General features: G+C 33.7%; 1 protein-coding gene across 5 annotated transcripts in view; it reads left to right on the forward strand.

The window, feature by feature from the left end:
* Positions 1 to 21,180, forward strand: part of MON2 (MON2 regulator of endosome-to-Golgi trafficking) — a 124,189-nt gene that overhangs the window by 12,085 nt on the left and 90,924 nt on the right. For 3 of the 5 annotated variants that reach the window (XM_027106888.1, XM_027106885.1, XM_027106886.1), the window contains exons 2-7: positions 2,928 to 2,991; positions 11,677 to 11,804; positions 12,315 to 12,446; positions 15,180 to 15,309; positions 17,629 to 17,726; positions 18,859 to 18,984. In XM_027106888.1, the coding sequence (XP_026962689.1) occupies positions 2,928 to 2,991; positions 11,677 to 11,804; positions 12,315 to 12,446; positions 15,180 to 15,309; positions 17,629 to 17,726; positions 18,859 to 18,984 (678 nt within the window). Of the gene's footprint in view, positions 1 to 2,927; positions 2,992 to 8,392; positions 8,467 to 11,676; positions 11,805 to 12,314; positions 12,447 to 15,179; positions 15,310 to 16,609; positions 16,717 to 17,628; positions 17,727 to 18,858; positions 18,985 to 21,180 lie in introns of those variants that run through there. The other 2 variants (XM_027106887.1, XM_027106889.1) reach the window with 2 other exon arrangements.

The raw sequence follows: 21,180 nt of genomic DNA on the forward strand, positions 1-21,180 counted from the left end.
CATTATTTTCCTTATTGTGTGTACATATAAAAATATTTGTTAAATATATATTTTTCATAACTTGTTTATGATTCATACATGGGTCAATTCTTATTTATCTGAGGAAATCAAAATAGTGTCTGGCAAATTTGAAATCCTTTACCTGCATCTAGTATCCACTATGCTACACTGCTGATTTTGGAAACTGACTAGAATTCAGGAAGTTAGGACAGATTACATTGGGATTTATGATGGTTTAGTTTGATCAGTCTCTGTTGATCCTGAAATAGAATGAAATACTGAATTGAGCATATGCAGGGTACATAGGGCCTTAGTAAGGAGGGGGAGAGTTTGAACATTTGAAAATGATGATGGAAGAAAGCTCAGTGACCACAGATTAATTTCAGTTGGCTCAGTAAGAAAATTACCTAAGAGAGTTTGAGATGGTGTATGAGTATAACAAAGTATACATAATAATTTCGGTGTTACTGAACTTTTATAGTAGTAAATTTGTTGTGGTTTGTACATCTTCATAGTGTTTCCAGAATCTGACCACTCCTTTACCATCTCAGTCACTGTCACCTCAGGCCTATCCAGCATCATCTTTTGCTTATGTTATTACAGTAGCCTCTTAAATTTTGCTGCGTATTGGAATCACCTGAAGATTTTTAAAACTACCAGTGCTTGACTCCCACTGGCAGTCATTCTGATTTAATTGAAATGGGTTGCAACCTGGGCATCAAGCTTTTTTTTTTTTTTAAAGCTCCTGGTGTTTCTAATATGCACTGCCCCCAGATAATCAGAAACTCAATAATTTTTCCCTGGAGTAATTTATTTTGACTATATTTTCCTGCTAGTAGCTATGTTCATTTAATATGGGACATTTCCATCTCTTAAAGTTGTAGAAGTGAGTTGTAGTATATCCGTTAGGCTTCTTAGCTGTGAGCAATGAAAGCTGACCCGGGCTGATTTAAGCAGAAATTAAGTTTACTGATAAAACATTGAGGGTCTCACAGAATTGGTAGAAGGCTGGATGGAGTGAGCCTTAGAAATTACAGGAGCGAAGGGAGGCTGAACAGCTAAGAACCACAGCAAAACTCATTGCCAGTGAGACCATTACTGTTGTCTCTGCTGAACAGTGACTGGGTGCCTTAGATTGCACTGCTGGTTGTGCTGGCCACCCCATGCCACCACTGGTTCTGCTGCCGTCACTGCCCTTGGAAACTAGATGCTGGCTCCACTGTGGCTGTTGTCAGACAGAATTCCATCTTGTCTCTGCTTTTCTGTGCCACTAGCCTCCGTATTCATAATTCCTGGCGGGTGTGCCTGTTTGGATAATCGGAGGCTGCCAGGGTATGTGGGAAAACAAGTATCTGGCATTTTAAATTTTGAGTAGTGGAAGATAGGCTCTGTCTTGCATCAAAACTCATAAAGTTGAGTTCTCCGATCACAGACAAGGGCTTCAGGTTCTTGGAAGCCAGCAAAATGACAAAGGTCTACTATACATCGTATAGCCTACAGTGTGTTATTTGTTTTATGCATTAATCCACTGGTCCTCAACCTAATAACCCAAAGGACACTGGGTTCTTCCATAATTATTTTTAAACCTTTAGAGCCTGCTACCACTTGTCCCTTAGTAAACAGTAGGAGATAAAAATCAATGAACAAGTAGCAAGCAAATTAATAGGAAAACTTGAACATATATGAGTATTTATTATTTTTGGAGGTATGGAGATCAGTATAAGTATAAAATAGGCATATTTCTTGATAGTAAAAATGTCCTGAGTTTCTGTAATGGATGTTATATATCAATATTTTATGTCAACAGTGTCCAGTAGAAGTATAATGTAGGCTGAATATGCAATCCATATATGTAATTTTAAATTGCATTAAAAAAGTAAAAAGAAACATTTAATTTTAATAATATATCATATTTAACCCAGTATATTCAAACCAGTACATATATAATCCAGTATATATTATCATTTCAACATTTAATCAATGTAAATATTTAAGGGATAGTTTACATTCTTTTTTTCATACTAAGTCTTCAAAATCTCATGTATTTTTTATACTTAGAACACAACTCAATTCAGGCTAGCCACATATAAAGTGCTTAGTAGCTACATGTAGCCAAATGACTCCCATATTGAACACCACAGTTCTGTGGCATAGTGTAAAATGCCATATGACTTTCAAGTACTGCCAGCTCAACATACTTATGTTGAAGTGATTGAGATACCTTATGAAAACTGAATGGGTGTTTAAAAAAACGCAATCTAAAAGTAGTGACAGAGTTCTTAGTTATTCATTCTCCTAACTCAAGGCAGTTTTACTTGATTTTGCAGTGTTTTGCAAATTTTTTTTATGGTTGAGAGAGAAGTGTGAAATGGGAAAGAGAAACCTAATTTTTTTCATTAGGCTTTGTTTTTGTTTATTATTTTTTATTTTCTGAAGATTTAAATGTGAGAGACTAGGGATTCCAGGTGCATTTTTTTTTTTTTTGCGGTACGCAGGCCTCTCACTGTTGTGGCCTCTCCCGTTGCGGAGCACAGGCTCCGGACGCGCAGGCTCAGCGGCCATGGCTCATGGGCCCAGCCGCTCCATGGCATGTGGGATCTTCCCGGACCGGGGCACGAACCCGTGTCCCCTGCATCGGCAGGCAGACTCCCAACCACTGCACCACCAGGGAAGCCCTCCAGGTGCATTTTAAGGCATAGAAAGGCAACATGCTGTAGTGCAGAGTTTACATGTGAATAATCAAATGAATCACATTTTATTCCATTTAATGTGTGTTTCACCACTAGGCTTTAGTATCTGAAGTTTGGAAAATAAAAAAATAATAGTGACTGACTCTGTGCTTGATATTTTATCATATATGATTTCTTTTCCCTAGATAATTCATGTTAATAGTAAGTTTTATGTTCTAATTATTTTTATTCTTGCAGGCTGCTGAATCAGGAATAATAAAAGTTAAAACAATAGCTGCACGAAACACCGAAATTTTGGCAGGTAATTTTTTTGCATTAAAAATTCAACAATTAATGAAAATTTGACTAATAGTAAAAGTAGAATCTTAAAACCCGTAAGTTTTTTTTATAGCATCTCTCTCTTATGCCCCAACATGCTATCCATGATAATAAAGAACATGTGAAAGTCCCTAATTTATGAACTAATTGGGTTTCCCAGAGATGAATGCTGTACGATTCTCTGAAATCAGAAAACTTAAAACTACTAACTCCTTGAAGGAAAGGATCTTTCTTACTCATCTTTGTATTGTCCTCCACCTCTTATCAATCACCTAAGATACATCTTACCCATAAGAGACATTCGATTAATATTTGTTGAATTGAATGGAAGATTGGTTCTCAGACCACCTTCTAAGACCTATTTTATCTTTAATACAATATAAGGTCATAATATAGCATTAAAAATTTAGTAGTACTATATGAGTTTTGAGTCCTGAGACTAAGACAACATGGTCATGAAGAAAAAATGGGAAAAAACAGAGAAAAGTGTTTTCTTAACATTCTTTTGATTGACCCTGCTTTTCAGGGAGGAATTTTCAAGAGTTTCTCTCTGGCACCCTTTTGATACTCAGTCTGCTTCTTTCTTTTCCTTGGTGCCTTTCTCTTCTTGCCTCAATAATGAACATGGAAAAGAAGGAAACTGGCATTTTTTGAGAATCTGTTACATGTGAGGCATTTGGGCCACTCTTTCTTATATGACAACCTTGTGGGGAAATACTCTTATTTAATAATAGAGCAAATTGAGATGCAAAGAGATTTAAGTTACTGGCCTAAGGTCGCATGGTAAGTGGTGGAATCAGATTCAAATCCCAGGCTGTTCAGAGCCCATGTTCTTCCTGCTGCAGTGTGCTGTCACGGTATCGTGAGGTTTTGACACTATGTACTCCCTCCCAAGTGTTTATATTTAACCATTGCTTACTTCGCTGATCCTTCAATCTGCATTTCCAATTCCAGTAGTGCTATTGGTCTCAGCTAGTTATAGGAGAAAAGCAGTCCTATTAAGTTAATTTACACAAAGTCCAAATAGTAAAGAATCTCTTTAACTTTCTTAAGTCTCTTTACATTTTTAAAAGAATACCAGTAAATCCCTAAATGGTGGAATTTCAAACAGTATTACAAAATATAATGAAGACTTAGGGGGCAGTTTAGGGGTGACAGGTGAGAGTGGATTTCACTTGTCAGCTTAGGGTTAGCCCTGTTAAGTTGCACCTGTTTTTCACAGCTTCTCTGATTTTGAATATTCTGACAAAACACCAAAGAGTTTTATAACATTATTCACAGCATTGGATAATGCTCTGTGCGCATGTTGAGAAAAGGGGTATAGTGAAGTGGTGGGTAAAGGCACAGGTATGTATGGTTGGATTGGGAGGATGGGCAAGTGGGTTTGGGAGATGCATGTTGGGTTGATTAGCTACCTGAGGAAATTAATGTTTCAAGATAAATTATGGGCCTGGGTAATTTTAAGTTGGAGACATCATAGTCCAATCATAGTAGAATATCATTACAAATATTTACGTTTGCTACTGTCATTGCTGATATCATGGTAAGTCCTTAATCTCCAATAATAGAAAATTTCATTAAGTCTGTAGTTGATAGAATTTTTAAAAAGACTGATTTCTTCAGAGAATCACTGTCTGTTACAGAGTTCTGTACCAAGTAAAGTGTCTAATTCATATTAAAGACAAGTAAGAAAAATTTTGTCTCAGTATGAGTTTAATATATAAGCTGGCTATTAATTTCATTTTAATTCAGTTAGCTTTATTTAAATCAAGTTAGAACAAATCTTTATGCACATACAATTAATAGTTCATGCTATAATATCCATAGCATCCAACCATGTACTTGAGGAGCTATATTAACATTTAAACTTTTTTCTAGTATTTTAACCAAGTATTTATAGCAATTGATAAGTTAAAATTTGTAGATTTTAGACCACTGTCATCTTGAAAAATCAAAGGCTCCTAAGAAAAAGGAAAGAGTTTAAATTTGTCAATATGTCATTTCTAAAGTACTTAATTCAAGGTATAGTTAACACCGAGAAAAATTCTTAGTTAACTTTTTTATTTCCTGAGAAGTGTTTACTTCTCTGTAGTTCTAAAGACTATAGGTTACTACTTCTGTGCTGTAATGGATGTTAAAGATATCAAACAATTGAGGAATCTCAATGAAATGAGATACTGAATTCTCAGATATCTCTGCATATTCAGAAAATATAAAAGGTTGCTATAAAAATCAGAACCCTTAATTAGGATTGACTAATCTGATTAAACAGTACTTAGCATAGATTTTAACCAACTTTAGTTTTCTTAGATTTATTTTCCAAGGAAAGTTTATTTACATTACAGAATAAGTCTTTGCTTTACATCTCCCCTTCTTTTAAGCATCCTCCTTTAATGTTTATTTTTCTTTGTTTTCACTGCTGTCATGAATGCTGACATAAGTGGGAATGCTATGCCAGGTAATGTCAGCATCGATGCAAATATACAGATCATTATTTCAACATTGCCTTTTTCTTTAAAGATAAAACTGCAAATGAGAGATAGCAAGCAACATAAAGTTTTTCATTTAGAAGTCCAGGTGCCTTAATCTTACATTTGACTGCCATATATTACAAATTGTTTTTATTATCCCAGCTTACAATAAATATACTTGAAATTGACTGAGAAGGCTTGTGTTACACAGAAATTACATAAACAGAGAATCTGCTATTTTAATAAATATTTGAAACAAGGAGCTCAATGAAGTTGTGATATTTTAAAATTGTATATTTAACCCCTAACTGAAAACCATAACAGTTACATCCACCTATGACTGCTTTCATCTACTGTCAGTATGCATAGAGAATTTTTACATAGATAATCATTATGTATGATTTGTGTTCTTCTTTCCTCACAGTTTCCCTCATCCTTTTCATATCTACATAGTCTTATTACTAAAAGGTCTCTAATTTAAGTAGCAGTGAGTAAATATACTTTGGAATTTTTTTTCTGACATTAAAAGGTAATTTGTTGATATTTTTCAGTATATTTTATCAGTACATATACTTGTGATATTTTGCAGACATCTATAGAATATATCATATAACATTCTTAATAAAGAAATAATTATGTAAGAATCACTAGAGGAGATACGAAGATGGGTAATATAATTCACCTGCAATCTATATGTTAGTACAAGAAATATATTTGAAAAGTATGTTTGTGCCATTCATTCTGTTTAGCTTACCTGCTCCTCCATTTACTTTTTGGAGTTCTTTGCCAGAAATTTTCCCTTCCAGATGACATACTTCCTGAGGTCAGGATCAATATCTTATTCTCCCTTATATTGCTAGTAGTTAGCACATTACATGGGAAATAAATAGTAAGCCCTCCTTAAATGTAGGCTAATAAATGAGTCACTCCAAAATGCAAGTAAGTCTCTGAGTTCTGCCTTTAGTATATTTTTCTACCTTTCTTTAATTTTTCATGTTATGATTATTTGAGTACATGAATTTTGTCATATTTAGTTCATGTCAGCCAGTTAATAGAGTAATGAAGGAGACAGACCCTAAACAGAAAATTCTGAGGCTGTATGGTAAATGCCAAGATGGAAGTATAGATAGGCTTGTTACGAGAACATTGGGAAGGCTCTTAACCCAACCTGGGAGTCTGAAGCTGAGTCTTGATGCTTGAAAAGGAGTTAGCCAGGCAAACAAGGTGTAGAAGCTGTAAGTAAGGGAAGTTACTTAAATACATGCGGTATAAAACAGTTCGATCTATTTGGATACTCTATCCCACTGTTGCCATTGTGTAACTTCCTGAGCAGCTTGATGGAAAAAGTTTGAATCAGGAAGGTGACACATTCATATTAATATTTTTATACTCTGTACATTACTCTGACAGCAGTGTGAAAGGTATATTTCAGCGTATCATCAGTAAGACAGAGGTCTGTTGGTAGACTATTCCTATAATCTGGGATAGAAGATACAGGGGGCTGTACTTAATGCCTTGCTCACAAACTGACCTAATGGGTCAGAGAGATTTCTCTGCCATATAATGTGTTCTTATTTATTGTTTTCCCCCCTTTTTTAAAAAACATTAAACAGTTTTAATTTGTATCCTGCCTTTTATAATATTATATCATATATACTTTTTTTTTTTTTTTTTTGCGGTATGCGGGCCTCTCACTGTTGTGGTCTCTCCCATCGTGGAGCACAGGCTCCGGACACGCAGGCTCAGCGGCCATGGCTCACGGGCCCAGCCGCTCTGCGGCATGTGGGATCCTCCCGGACTGGGGCACGAACCCGTGTCCCCTGCATCGGCAGGCGGACTGTCAACCACTGCGCCACCAGGGAAGCCCGTATATATACTTTTTTTGATGCCATCTTTTCTAATTTTTTAAATTGTTCCATATTTCATCAAGTGATTGTAGTTTATTTAACAATTCCTTTATGTTAGACATGTTTCAATATTTAGAATTATTTCTTTAAGATACATTTCTAGAAATGAAATTATTAAATTAAAGGGCATGAACATGTTCTTAGAATTTGTCATCATACCGCTTTCTGAAAAGGTAAAAGTTTATGCCTTTACTGACAGTATGTGAGTATATTTTTATAGCATCCTTGCCAGATTATTATTTTAAAAAATCTTTTTGGTAATTGAACAAGCAATGGCTTCTCATTTTAATTGACATTTCTTTTTAATGTTGAACATTTTTTTCTGAATTATTAAATTATTTTCTTTTTATTATTACTTTTTTTGGAGTTTTTGTGTTTTCTTTATCAAGTTGAGCTATTTATATAGCAAAAATATTAACTTCTCATCATGTTTATATCATATTTTCTGCATCATTTACCTTTTAATTTTTTAGCTAGATGCTTTTAATTTTTACATAATTTAACTAATTTTTCTCATTTGTTGCTCTCCACTTAGGCAGTCCTTCTCCTTCCACATAGTTGATAATCATTTTCATTGTCTTCTAGTTTTTCTGTGGTTTGATTTTTTCTTTATAATATATGGGGTGACTTGAGGACCTAGATTTTTTTTTCTTTTGCAAAATTACTAACCGATTGTACCAACATCATTCTTCCTTTTCCTGTAATGTACTTTTAAGATGAAGCTGCTCATACTTTTATTTGTCCTCATATTGAATCATTTAAAATATTTTCAGACATTTTGAACCATTAAAATTTTTTTACTGTTAGAAATATCAGTCTTTCCCATAACTAGATTTTAAGGGTTTTGAGGGTAGCAATCATGTCTGCATCACATTTTATTTCTTTCACAAGAATTATAATATGTTATTTAATGACTGTTAAAATTTATAATAAAACTTTTATTAACCCCTATTAGTGTGATTCATAGTGGGGTATCCTAGTTTAATTCTTTTTTTCCAGGATAAAAACTGCAATTTTGCAGTGAAACTGCTCAGAGCAAGGAAACCCCTAGGATATGGGGACCTGCTGGACCTCTTTCAGGTGTGTGAAAGTGCATCATTTGATCTCACAGTTATAAAATTTGGAAGTAAAATATATTTATCAAACACACAGTGTTATTCTGTTAAAGGAGTTGTGCTTCTTAAGGGACTTAGGTAGAAATTAAACTTTTTTTCTCCCCACCCCACCGCCCACCCACCAAGTTTTGATTAAAAAGAGTTGACCTTTTCCTCTTTTTTCCATGGAATGATTTTTTAAAAAATGGTTAAGGCAAGATGTCTTTATATTGCTGCACAGCCTTTTCCTCAATGTGGTTTCTAAACTCTAAACCCGTAGGAAGCTTTTTATGTAAAGCCACCTTTAAGTGCATGTAATTAAAATTATTGTTTATAAAGAGAAAGCAGCAATTGCTCAATTAGAAGGGTAGAATTAATTTCTGCTTCTTAGGACCATTATGACATTTAACAGAAGAGAAAAATAATTAGAAACTTCTAAAAAACGACCTTTATATTACTTCATTGTGATCTAGATATGGTAGATATGTTTCCGTTTTTCACATTATGCTTCAAAAAACAGAATAGATCAGTAGGTTTTATTTTTTGGTTGTTCTTGATCATCTATTCTGGATAACAGAAATTTCCTTTGACCATTATATTCTCATATAAACTGGGAGAAAAAAAAGTAGGAAGGGTGCCTTTGACTTACATTAAAATAGAGTTAAAAATTACTTTTATTATTACCTTAACTCAGCTTGATAGATCCGGATAACTGTGACTGACATGTATACAATATTTCAGTGTAACTCACCTTATTTTATTCATTCTAAGATACACAGTTTTTTCACATGTTAATATTCCCCAAATTGGTATGCATTTTACAATTAATGGCATCTTAGAATCACTGTGGGCCAGATAGTGTTGTAGTTGTCTTTTTCAGTGCATGTGTGAACTTGTTCATACTGTCACATCAGTTGAGTTAACGGTGCATTGTTGGTATCACGTAAGTTTCATTGCTATTTGAAATGTCACCCTAGTTGTTGTGCAAAAACTTTCTGTTAACATCTTATGGTAAGGTCAAAAAAAGCACCACCATCAAAGCCTGCAGAATGGGTGTCATTAGCTTAGAAGAATATCTCAGAGACAGTAGTGAAGTACTCTCAAGCAATGAGGCATCCTAAACAAACAATCCAATTAAAAATTGGACAGAAGATCTAAATAGACATTTTTTCCAAAGAAGATATACAGATGGCCAACAGATACATGAAAAGATGCTCAACATCATTAATCATCAGGGATATGCAAATCAAAACCACAATAAGGATATCACCTTATACCTGTTAGAATGGCTATTATCAAAAAGATAAGAAATAACAATGGCCTTCTTGGCCTAGAGTATGAAATTGTGAGGAAAAAGTATAAGTGATTAGAATGCATCGTATCATAGTTTAATTGGCAAAGGTAATTGGCACTGATTTTCTTTCTGGCGATATGGGTGTGTCTTAAAAATCATTGTCATCAGAGCCTCTATGAAAGTACATTGTTTTTCTTCATTCATCTGAAGACTTCAGGCAATTGGTTTCTATTAGACACTTTTGACTCTTTTAATTTCCATTTGCATCAAATGCTGTTTACCTTAAAGAGTGGCAGCATAATGTTGTGGGAAGAATAGTGAACCAGGGATTAGAAGACATTTTCAGTTTCTGGTTTTACCACCTACTTATTGTTTTACTTGGTCCAAATCATACCCTATAAACTCTATATGAGTATTGTGATACTCAAATGAGAAACACAAGTTAATGTAATAAAAATTATAAGTGCCACTTGTTAGTATTGAAAACTTATATTTGCCTGAACAAGATTTAATAATTTGGAATGTTCTGCAGAGTTAAGGATGGCCTCATACTTCATTGATTCTGGCAGAATTGAATATAGCAGGATATTTACTGCTTCAGAATAGTATTTTTTGAGCTTTATTGTCATCTTTTAATCACTCATGTAAAATGTTTTGTGACATTGTTATGGAAATTTTATGTCTCTGGTTTTGATTCAAAATCTTTATGAACAAGAAAACAAGGAAATAAGGCAGGGGAGCTTTTTTGAAAACACTGTTCTTTGCCAGTCATATTTGCCTTCTCTTAGCTGTGCTAAATCAGTGGTTTATACTGGCATACTGAGGGACTTTGCAGAGCATGCTGTAGTAAATAGTAGTCTTTATTTGCCATACCATAAAGGGAGCTTTGGGAGAAGAAAGAAGGGGATTTAAGTGATAAAATTAATGTTAACACTAGTTTTATACTTTTAAAGGTGATTCTGGATGACTTTCTCACAATTTCTTTTGAAAAACATGTTAAAACTCAGATTTCTGTGTCTTTATTACAATTCTTAACGTCAAAAAATAATTGATGGATGTAGTACATTTGAAAACAAATACCAAACACATAAGTTTAAAGTTCTCTTGACTTGGAATTTTATGTTATTTATTCAAATTCCCTGAGGATGACAAACCTGTCTTGTTCATCTTTGTGTAGCCATTCAGTAAGTGTGTATTGATTTAATTTCATTTTGTAAATTTAATTATGTATAATTCAGTTTGTGCATTTTCTAATCTTTTACATTTTTGTTGACATTTTAAAACTTCTGAAAGTATTGGCTTGGTAGAAGGAGTTATTTTAAGATTTGGAATTACAGCATGTGCATCCAATTAGTTTAAAGCAATATTTCAGTAATAAGAGGAGTAATGTTATGGTTTTTAATGAGTTTACTTCTTGAAGAAGAAATTAGAGCCAATGAATTCAAAGCATATAATAAAATTCTAGGGATCTTCTGAATATTCATTCAGAAATGTGGTGGGGTTCATGTATATACTATTTTTAATTACTTTTCTGCTCTAGAATGTGAATTCTTATTCCTGTTTTCCCTTTTGCACTATTGAAGAAATAGAGTCTTTCTCTGACGTGGGATAGAACTTCTGAGAAATTGCCGTTAAAGAGTTTATAGAAGAAGATGGAGGAGAACCGAAGGAGTGTCAGGAGAAAGGCATGGGAGAGCTGAACTTAAGGGGGAGTAGATTAGATACAGAGTCTGTAGTATTTATGTGAAGTATTTTAACTCTTACTGCTTGATTTTTATTTTGGTATTTATTTTACATTAAGTGATTTTTATTAAGATTGTCATTACTGGTTGTAATTATATAAAAATATTCTTATTTATGAATTATGTTTAAAATTTTATTTTATATGTGTTCCAAATAAAGCATTGAAAGAGAACAGCTCAGAGGTTGTTCAGCCTTTTCTAATGGGTTGTGGAACCAAGGAACCGAAGATCACTCAGCTATGTTTAGCCGCCATTCAGAGGCTCATGTCCCATGAAGTTGTGTCTGAGGTAATGTGAAGATTTTATCTGAACTGTGCACTTACAAATCAAATCATGAGTTTTCATAAGGAGAGAATAAAACATACCTGATATTTTAATGTACAATAGTGCTTGAAGGACATTGGCTTAATTTTAAAAGGTTACCAAATTGTCTCATTATTAAACGCTCAGAATAAAGAACGAAGTACATTTTGTCAAGTCATTTGTAATCTAAGAATTCATAGTTCACTAATATAGATGAAATCTTAAGAACCAAGCAAGTTTTCAATATCACTGACGGAGAATATTATTCATAAATTATTTTTTAAAAGGTAGGAGAGAAAATCATGACTGTTTGCTAGATTATCTGAACTGATAATTTGTTGTTCGTTAACTTAAAGCTATTGTTTGTATCTGACCTTATGATGGTAAAATAAGGAAAAACATTTCATCACTATGAATCTGCATCACTTTTCTTATTTAAGGACCCAAACACCTATATTTTATTTGTTGACAATAATTAAAATCATTGTTTTACAGACTGCAGCTGGAAATATAATTAACATGCTTTGGCAGCTAATGGAAAATAGTCTTGAAGAACTTAAGCTGCTTCAAACAGTTCTTGTTCTTTTAACAACCAATACAGTAGTTCATGACGAGGCACTCTCAAAGGTAGGAAGCCTGTTTGTCAAAGTTCGTAAGTGCTTTGAGACAGTATTTGAATAAGCTGACTGAAAGAGAAAAGCCTGGTGCTGTTTGAACAGCACCTTTCCTGTAGCTATCGCAGTAATGCACATTGCATGTTAAAAGCCATCGGTGCTTTATTTTTCACAGGTTAGAAGTGAAATTAGGTTAGGGTGATTAAGCAGAGCCCCTTGGATATAGCTGACAGGCTTAGTTATGAATAGGATGTGGCAGAAGAAAAGGAATAGAGAAAGAGGAAAAGAAAAAAAAATGTGTTTTGAGGTATCAGTGTTCTCCACAATTACCTTGGGTATTCCTGATAGCTCTCCCTTTCCCCCTTTTAAAAATAATTTCACATATATATGTTATGTAAGCCAGATAGTTTAAATCTGTCCCTTAAATATCTGGAAAAATGTCCTTTTGGCATTGATACATTGATACTAGGTAAGGCTGCATTTATGATAGCTATTTCTCATTCCTTTCTTATTCCCACCCTCTTTAGGAACATATAACAGCTGTTCTATTATTTGTTTCACTCTTTAAAAAGTTTTTTAAAATTAAGAAATATTTCTAAAGAACAGAAAGTACAGCAAGTAATATAAAAACCAGTCTTTACTTAATGATTTACTATTTAGGGAAATTGTTGGAGTTTCAGTAATAGTTGTATTATAATTTGTATGCCTTTAAGAATGGTTGACTTGTAAAGTAGCGAAGTATACCATCACAGTATACTGTATAGAGACTATATCTCTTTTCTAGTTATTCATTTGATGTTCTTAGGATATAATGAGATTTTACTTAATTGCAAATAGCTTATTCTTTTACCCCATACCTGCTTTATAAAATATTTAATGTATTTTTATATATATGTTTGTTGTATATAGTTCCTCTTGGTTTCTAGCTATCAAATTATTGTTCTGATACATATATTTAAAATTTTATAAAAGGTTATCATTTGACCTACCCAAGCAATAAGAACTGATTATAGTTTTATAAATAAATATAGGATTTATTTTGGTATTTTGGTTAATTTGGAAATGTAATATTTGGGGATGAAAAATGAAGTATAAAGAAATAATATAAAATTGGGTAGTAGGAAAGCTTCTCTATAACATGTACTTTTCCTTTATGTTGAAATTTTAAAAGTGTTAGTGGTATCAAAGGCTTGCTTTCTTTTAAATGTTTAATATAATTAATATGATAAGGCATAGTATTTAAAAATACCATTATTATGTTTTCCTCCAAGAATGGCTTCTTTTAAAACTGTAAAACTTGTAGAAGAACACATAGGAGAAAATTTTTGTGACCTTGGGGTAGGTAGCGACTTCTTAGGTAGGGCACAAACCCATGAATCATAAGAGAAGCCACAGAATGGGGGGAAATATTCACAAATATCTGACAAAGCACTTTTATCTAGAATTTATTGAAAACACTCTTACAACTCATTCATAAGACAACCCAATAAAAAATGGACAAATGATTTCAACAGACACTTTATGAAATAATCTATTCAACTGACTAATGAATACATGGAAAGTGCCTCAGAATCTTTAGTTATCAGGGAAAAGCAAATTAAAACCACAAGGAGATATTATTACACACCCATTAGAATAGTTAAGATTTAAAAAGATTGACCATATCAAATGTTGTTGAGAATATGGAATAATTTTGAACTCACACATACTGCTGGCAGGAATATAAAATTGTAAAGCAACTTTGGAAAACTAACAGTTTCTTTAAAATTTTAACTTATACTTACTATGTGATCTGTCCATTTCACTCCTAGGTGTTTACTTACCCAGGTAAATGAAAATACATGTCCTCATTGAGATTTGTATGTGAATGTTCACAGCAGTTTTTTGTACAGTAGCCAAAAACTGAAACAACCCAAGTGTCTATCAGGAGATGAATGGATAAGTAGAATGTGGTATAGTCATACCATGGAATAAAAAAGTATAAATTACTGATACAAAGAAAAACGTAGATGAATTTCACAAATATTACAAGTGAAAGAAACCAAACAGAAAAGAGCACATACTGAATGATTCTATTTGTATAGAAAATACCAGCTAATCTATAGTGATAAAAGCAGATTGGTGGTTACCTGGGGCCAAGGGTGGAGGAAAAAATGGACTGCAAGAGCACAAGGAAACTTTTAGGATGGTGGAAATGTCTTATACTTGGTTGTGGCAGTAGTTCCATAGGTGAATATAACTGTCAGAACTCATAAAATCATACACTTTAAAGGGATACAGTTTATTGTATATAAATTATACCTTAATAAAGTTGATTTTAAAAGAAAAAATGATTCCTTTTTTAAAAATTATTTTATTCATTTTTATGCTTAGCAAGTTTATATAGTATTTCTCCAGGTGATTTAGTGATACAACAAAGTTTGAGTACTTGCTATTCGCAAAAAAAAAGTTCTGGGAAAATAAAAGCACAACACATTATTATATACATGTTAAAAGAACGAGATTGTGAAAGGAGTATTTCACATTACCTTGGTCAATCTTATGTGTCTGTGTATTTACTGAGAGTTTGAATTATTTCAAAATGCTGAGCTTTTTGTAGTTTTATTATATGAAAGAGTGAGACTTTTAGTGTAGGTGATTGAAGCAGCAAAACAAATTATTTAATTTTGGGTTACATCAGATAAAATAAAGATAATAACCATGTTCCTCAATCTTATTTCACACTAAATGGAAATTGTTTTTTCAGGCAATTGTTCTTTGTTTTCGACTACACTTCACAAAAGATAATATTACAAATAATACAGCTGCTGCTACAGTGCGACAAGTTGTTACTGTTGTTTTTGAGAGGATGGTTGCTGAAGATGAACGACACAGAGGTAAAGTGAAAAAAGTTGTTTCCTTTTGACAGTGGGTGGCTCTAACATCCATGCTTTTCTCTTTTATTGATTGTCAGCCATTCCCCTATGAACTTAGGCTACCTAAAAATTAGAATACTTTAAGAAGCCTGTTAGGGCTTCCCTGGTGGCGCAGTGGTTGAGAGTCCACCTGCCAAGGCAGGGGACACGGGTTCGTGCCCTGGTCCGGGAAGATCTCACATGGCGCGGAGTGGCTGGGCCTGTGAGCCATGGCCACTGAGCCTGCGCATCCGGAGCCTGTGCTCCACAATGGGAGAGGCCACAACGGTGAGAGGCCCGCGTACCACACACAAAAAATTAAAAAAAGCCTGTTCATTTTAACTTCATTATTATTGATAATGGCAATTCAAAAGATAAATCCCCCATAATTTTATCACCCTAAGAAGTGGACTCTATTTTCCATGTTTATTTCTAATATATTCATAATTTCATATCGAAGATGATAATTTCACATTTCACACCAGATGTTGCATTATAAGTATTTTCAGCCAAACATTACATTATATGAATTTTTCATGTTATTTTTGTAATTGAAATTTTAATGGTTGCACTATATTTTGTGGCTGTTCTATAATTTAATGAACTACTTGTGTTCAATAGTTTAGTATTGTTTTGAGTGTCTTCCTACATATATATTTCCATATGAATTATTTCTTTAGGGTAAATTCCCAAGAGTGAGCTTCCCTCATGTGAATCTTTGTCTCTGCCTATTAACATGTATTAATCAAGATTATTTATATAATGTAAAGTTTAATATTTTCATATTTTCATCAAATATTTGTAATTTTTAGCATCTTTTTCTTTGTGATTTACAACATTTCCTAAAAACTTAGAAACATGTCCTGTCACAGAGCTTACAGATACTATGCTTCTGTTATAATTTTTATAATTTGATAACTTTTAACCTTTTTTTCATTTGTTAACCCTTATTGGATGAAAAGTAAATTTTTTCCCATGATCAGTTGAAAAGATCATAAGGTGCTACCAAGAGCAACCTCTCTGTTTTATGGAGTCAAGAAACAAAAGATTAAACTTTTTTTTCCCTTTACATAGTTTTTTCTTTCCCCTTAAACTCTTTTTTTTTTTTTTTTTTTCCCGGTACGCGGGCCTCTCACTGTTGTGACCTCTCCCGTCGCGGAGCACAGGCTCCGGACGCGCAGGCTCAGCGGCCATGGCCCACGGGCCCAGCCGCTCCGCGGCATGTGGGATCTTCCCGGACCGGGGCACGAACCCGTGTCCCCTGCATCGGCAGGCGGACTCTCAACCACTGCGCCACCAGGGAAGCCCTCCCCTTAAACTCTTGATATTAGCAATCTTTCATATCATTTGGTGTTTTTTTGGTAATACTGGTAAAAAACGGCAATACTAGTAAGTAATGATAATGGTGCCTACTCTAATAATTGCTTCACTTTTCCTGAAATTAACCATTGGTCAGATTTTTCACATTCAGTTTCAGACATTTAGTCTGTTGGTTTATTAGAATATTCCCACTGACTTTTGTCTCACTTTTCCTAGGGGAAATGCAGGTGGAATTCTAGCAGTTTGGAATATTAAGGAATTAAACTTAAGGGATAAAACAGGGCAGTTCTCCAGTTTGAATGTCTTGTATATTCATAATCTCAATATAAGTTCTGGATTGGTAGTTTTGCCTGTGTGTCTCTAAAGACTAATATCTCATTTAATACTTTCTAATAAGGTAGAAAATACTTAGAACCTCTTTCTTTTCAAGTAGTCATTGAGTCAACATTTATTCAAAACAGGCTGTCATAGCTTACAGGGAATGATATCTTCTTAGTATTCAAAGAAATTGGGACGCCCCATTCTAGTTGACTCTTAGCTAGTCAATACCTGTGACTGACATAGTACTTGTGGCAGATCAAGCAGTTAATTCTTTTGAAGATGGAGAGATGATAGAGAAATTAACCATGTGATAAATATTTATATGTTTGATATTTAATGGTACATTCAAAGATCATGTGGATTTTAAATCCATGAAATAAAGAGACTGGAGAAAGGGGTACTGAGAAAATCAAATGTACGTGTAAAGATACTAAGTTTATTAAAATGAATGTAAGATAGTGAAGAGTGATTTTTATGGCATTTTGTGTAAAAATGGGATTCCCAATTTTTCTTTCCATTATGGAGGCATGGTTCTGAAGTTATTATTAAAGTTTATAATTCTATAAATAAGTATTTATTTTAAGCATACCTTTTGGACAGTATATATGATTTATTAACGGTCATTATGAACTCCTAAAACCCCTCTAATTTTGATTGCAGATGTTGTAGAACAACCAGTACTAGTCCAAGGAAATAGTAACAGAAGATCTGTCAGTACCCTCAAACCTTGTGCTAAAGATGCATATATGCTTTTCCAGGTATTTCAGTTGATAAGAATAATTTTTATTATACGAATAATTTTTATTATACAATATAGTTTTGTATGAATTTTTGATTTTGGAATTTTGTATCTGATTCAGTTTTTTAAGCGTCATTTTTTTTAATTGTCCAGTTTTATAGTGTCAAAGAGGTACAGGTTACCCCCACTATCTGACAGTAGCACATTTCTGTGAAACCTTTCATAAGGCAAAATGGCCTAAAGTGAAAAAGCAATTACCTTAGTACACAATTACCTAATGAATGCACAAAATAGATCGAGATAAAGCACAGATGCTCACAGACACAGTTCAAAGCTATGGCAGCTTGATGCTGAGATGCTGAGTGTAGTTCCCGGGGAAAGAGCTTGGCAGTACCACTCTTGCTGCCTGGGGTGTGTGCTACCTCTACTATGGGCTCGCTGCAAAGCAAGTGCTGACACGATTTTCACTTTTGCCTTTTTTTTTCTTTTTTTTTTTCTGTAAAAGTGAAAATCCTCTTCAGATTTCTTCTGGTTAGAGAAAACAGGTGCTAACGTAGGTCTTCTGTAAAAGCTAAGTGGTAAAGCGAACTTTTGAAAAGCCCATGATACCTGTATTTAAAAAAAATTCTAAAACGTTAAAGAGCATCTATAGCTAATTAACATGATGAAATGTTATGTTTCACTTTAAGGAAATAAAATGAATTAAACCCTGGACTAGATATATTAGGGATGACTAGTCATATAAAATACTTCCTTTAATAGGAAAATTAAAGTACTAAATTTCTGTTCTACCTAATGTAATTTGATATGCAAATACCTGATTTTTACATTACTTGTCGTGAATAAAATAAGATTAACCTGCACTGAAAATTTTATTAATTTTGTTTAAAGGGTTAAGTGGTTTTTCATTAAAACCATGTTAGAATAACCACTTATCTGTGCACTCTATATATTTAGTTTACTTACATAATCAACTATACAATTAATCAAAATTTGAATTACCAGTACTTAGTTTCTAAGGAGTAAAACCTATTATTTAAGAAGAGATACTTTAAAAAAATTTTTGTGAACTGTAAAATGAAAGGACATTTCATTCCAGCATGTGAAATATTTTATTTATTTTTTATTCATTGTTTGATTTATTTTCCCAGGACCTTTGTCAGTTGGTTAATGCTGATGCCCCTTACTGGCTAGTAGGCATGACAGAAATGACCCGAACATTTGGCCTCGAATTACTTGAGTCAGTCTTGAATGATTTTCCACAAGTCTTTTTACAAGTAAGCCATTTGTAGTATCTTGCAACAAAATTAATCTTTAATTTTTTCACAGATACTTTTCAAGAGAGTAACATGTATTTTTCCCCCACATTAAAAAATGCAAAAAATTATAACCTTAGACTTTAGACATATAATAATTTGCTGATATCTTAATTTTTGTTGTGCCCAAGCAGTTTGAAATTTTAACATTAGAAGGAATTCCTAGAGTGTCTAGTCAAGCATTTCCCAATCTAAGGGTGTACAGAGGAATGTGGTACGTGAGCTATTTTTATAATATTTAAAAGCCTTAAAAAATTGTCACTAATTTTTTTACTTGTTTGTATGCAGCTTTGTGCTTTAACATAATTTAAATGGAAAAAAGAAGTCGTCAATGCTTAATAAATTTAATGTGCTATACAGACTATTTCAAAACAGAAGGTTAATAGGGGAAAAAGTGAGAAAGAATTCAAACTTTTCATTTTACTTGTAAGAAGCTAAAGTCCAAAAGTGATTCAGTGATTTACATGGGGTTCTTTAGTTATTAGCAGATCTTGAACAAAAACTTAGAACTTTTAACTACTACTCTAGCTCCTTTCCCTACCATGCTGCCCCTCCCTAAATCATCTATTTTATCCTTGCTTTTACCTAAAAATGTGTGAATCAAGTGAGAAAAAAGTAGAAAGAAGGTCCTTTAGCCCAAGAGTTGGGACTGAAACTTTTACTACATGGTTCATAATTTTTGGTCTGTGTTAGACAACTGTTCAGTGCTTTCAATGATAACAATATTAACTGATGATTCCCTTTCTTGTATTAGTATAGGATAAGTGTAGATACAACTCGACTAATCATCTTGTATAAACTGATAGCTGTAACAGCTACCACTTTGGACTGCCTACTCCGTGCTGTGACTTTGCTAAATTCCTTATATATCATACTCTCTTTAAGCTGCACAAATGCCTGAGAAGTACCAGTTATTCCTACTTTACACAGGAGGAAGCTAAGACTTTAAGAGGGTTAAATAATTTGTCTAAGGTTTCATAGTTTGTAAGTGCCCTCACCCTCTAGCCATACTGTCATTCTTGTTGTTCCTAAATGACCCAGGTGGACTCCTGCTCCTAGGCCTTTGTACTTCCTGCTTCCTGAACCCGGAATGCTTTTCTCCCATATGGCTTGTTCTCTTACTCTTTTGAGGTCTTTACTCAATGGTCAACCTACCAGATAAACTTTCCTCACCACTGTGTAAAATGGCGGCTGTTTTTCATGGCAGCACCCTTGTCTTTCTTACTCCTTGTTATTTTTCTTTGTATCACTTATTTCCTCCTGACATATGTATTTGTACATTAGTTGATCTCACTTCCCCTACAGGAAAGTAAGCTCTATGAGGCAGGGACTTAGTTCACTGTTGTATAGGTGCCTGTAGTGGTGCCTGGCATATGACAGGTGTTCAATAAATATTTAAATGAATGAGTGAATGAATTTGTAAATGAATTTGAATTTGACGAGATCGGGTGCATTCAGGGTGGTATGGCCATAGACAATGAATTTGAATTTGAAATGTCTATAGTTTGGATTATGTTTTTTAATTTTGTAGGAAAAGATTTGAAAAAATGTTTCCAGATTTATTGTACCCATAATCTATTGTACTTTATTCTTCCTGCTATAATGCAGAGGAGAAAAAAGAATTATTCTTTGTAAGATCCTAAAATTTACACCTACAAAGTTTTCTTCAAGAGAGAAATATTTGCTTTCATTCACTCATTATTCACTCATCCAATCAAAATTTACCAATCCCTTACAATATGCTAGTCCATGTGTTCAGTGTCAAGGATACAGAATTTAAATAAGACAGATAAAATTCCTGCCCTTACGGCACTTACCAATCTAATTGGAAGAAAAACATTAACTGAATGATAAGCCATGATGAGTGCTGTGAGGGAAAAGTATAAAAAGTGCTATGGAAATGAGTAACATAGGTACCAAACCTGGTGGAGAGTTGGTGATGAATGAAGGCTATGAAGCTTTCACCTGAAAGATAAAGAGTAGTTAGTTGGGGGAAATAGGTAGTATAGGAAAAGAATATTCCAGAGCAGTGGCTCTAAGAAAGGATCTGTCTTCTCTTTTAGAAAATAAGCTTTATAAGGGCAGGGACAAAATCGAACTTAACCTTGAATTCCTTTACCTAGCACAGTGCTTGGTACATATTAAACAGTCAGCAAG

The sequence above is a fragment of the Aethalodelphis obliquidens genome, unplaced genomic scaffold, assembly GCF_003676395.1.
Source record: "Aethalodelphis obliquidens isolate GAN/ISIS:26980383/991018 unplaced genomic scaffold, ASM367639v1 scaffold8, whole genome shotgun sequence".
In the NCBI taxonomy this organism is placed as follows: domain Eukaryota; kingdom Metazoa; phylum Chordata; class Mammalia; order Artiodactyla; family Delphinidae; genus Aethalodelphis; species Aethalodelphis obliquidens.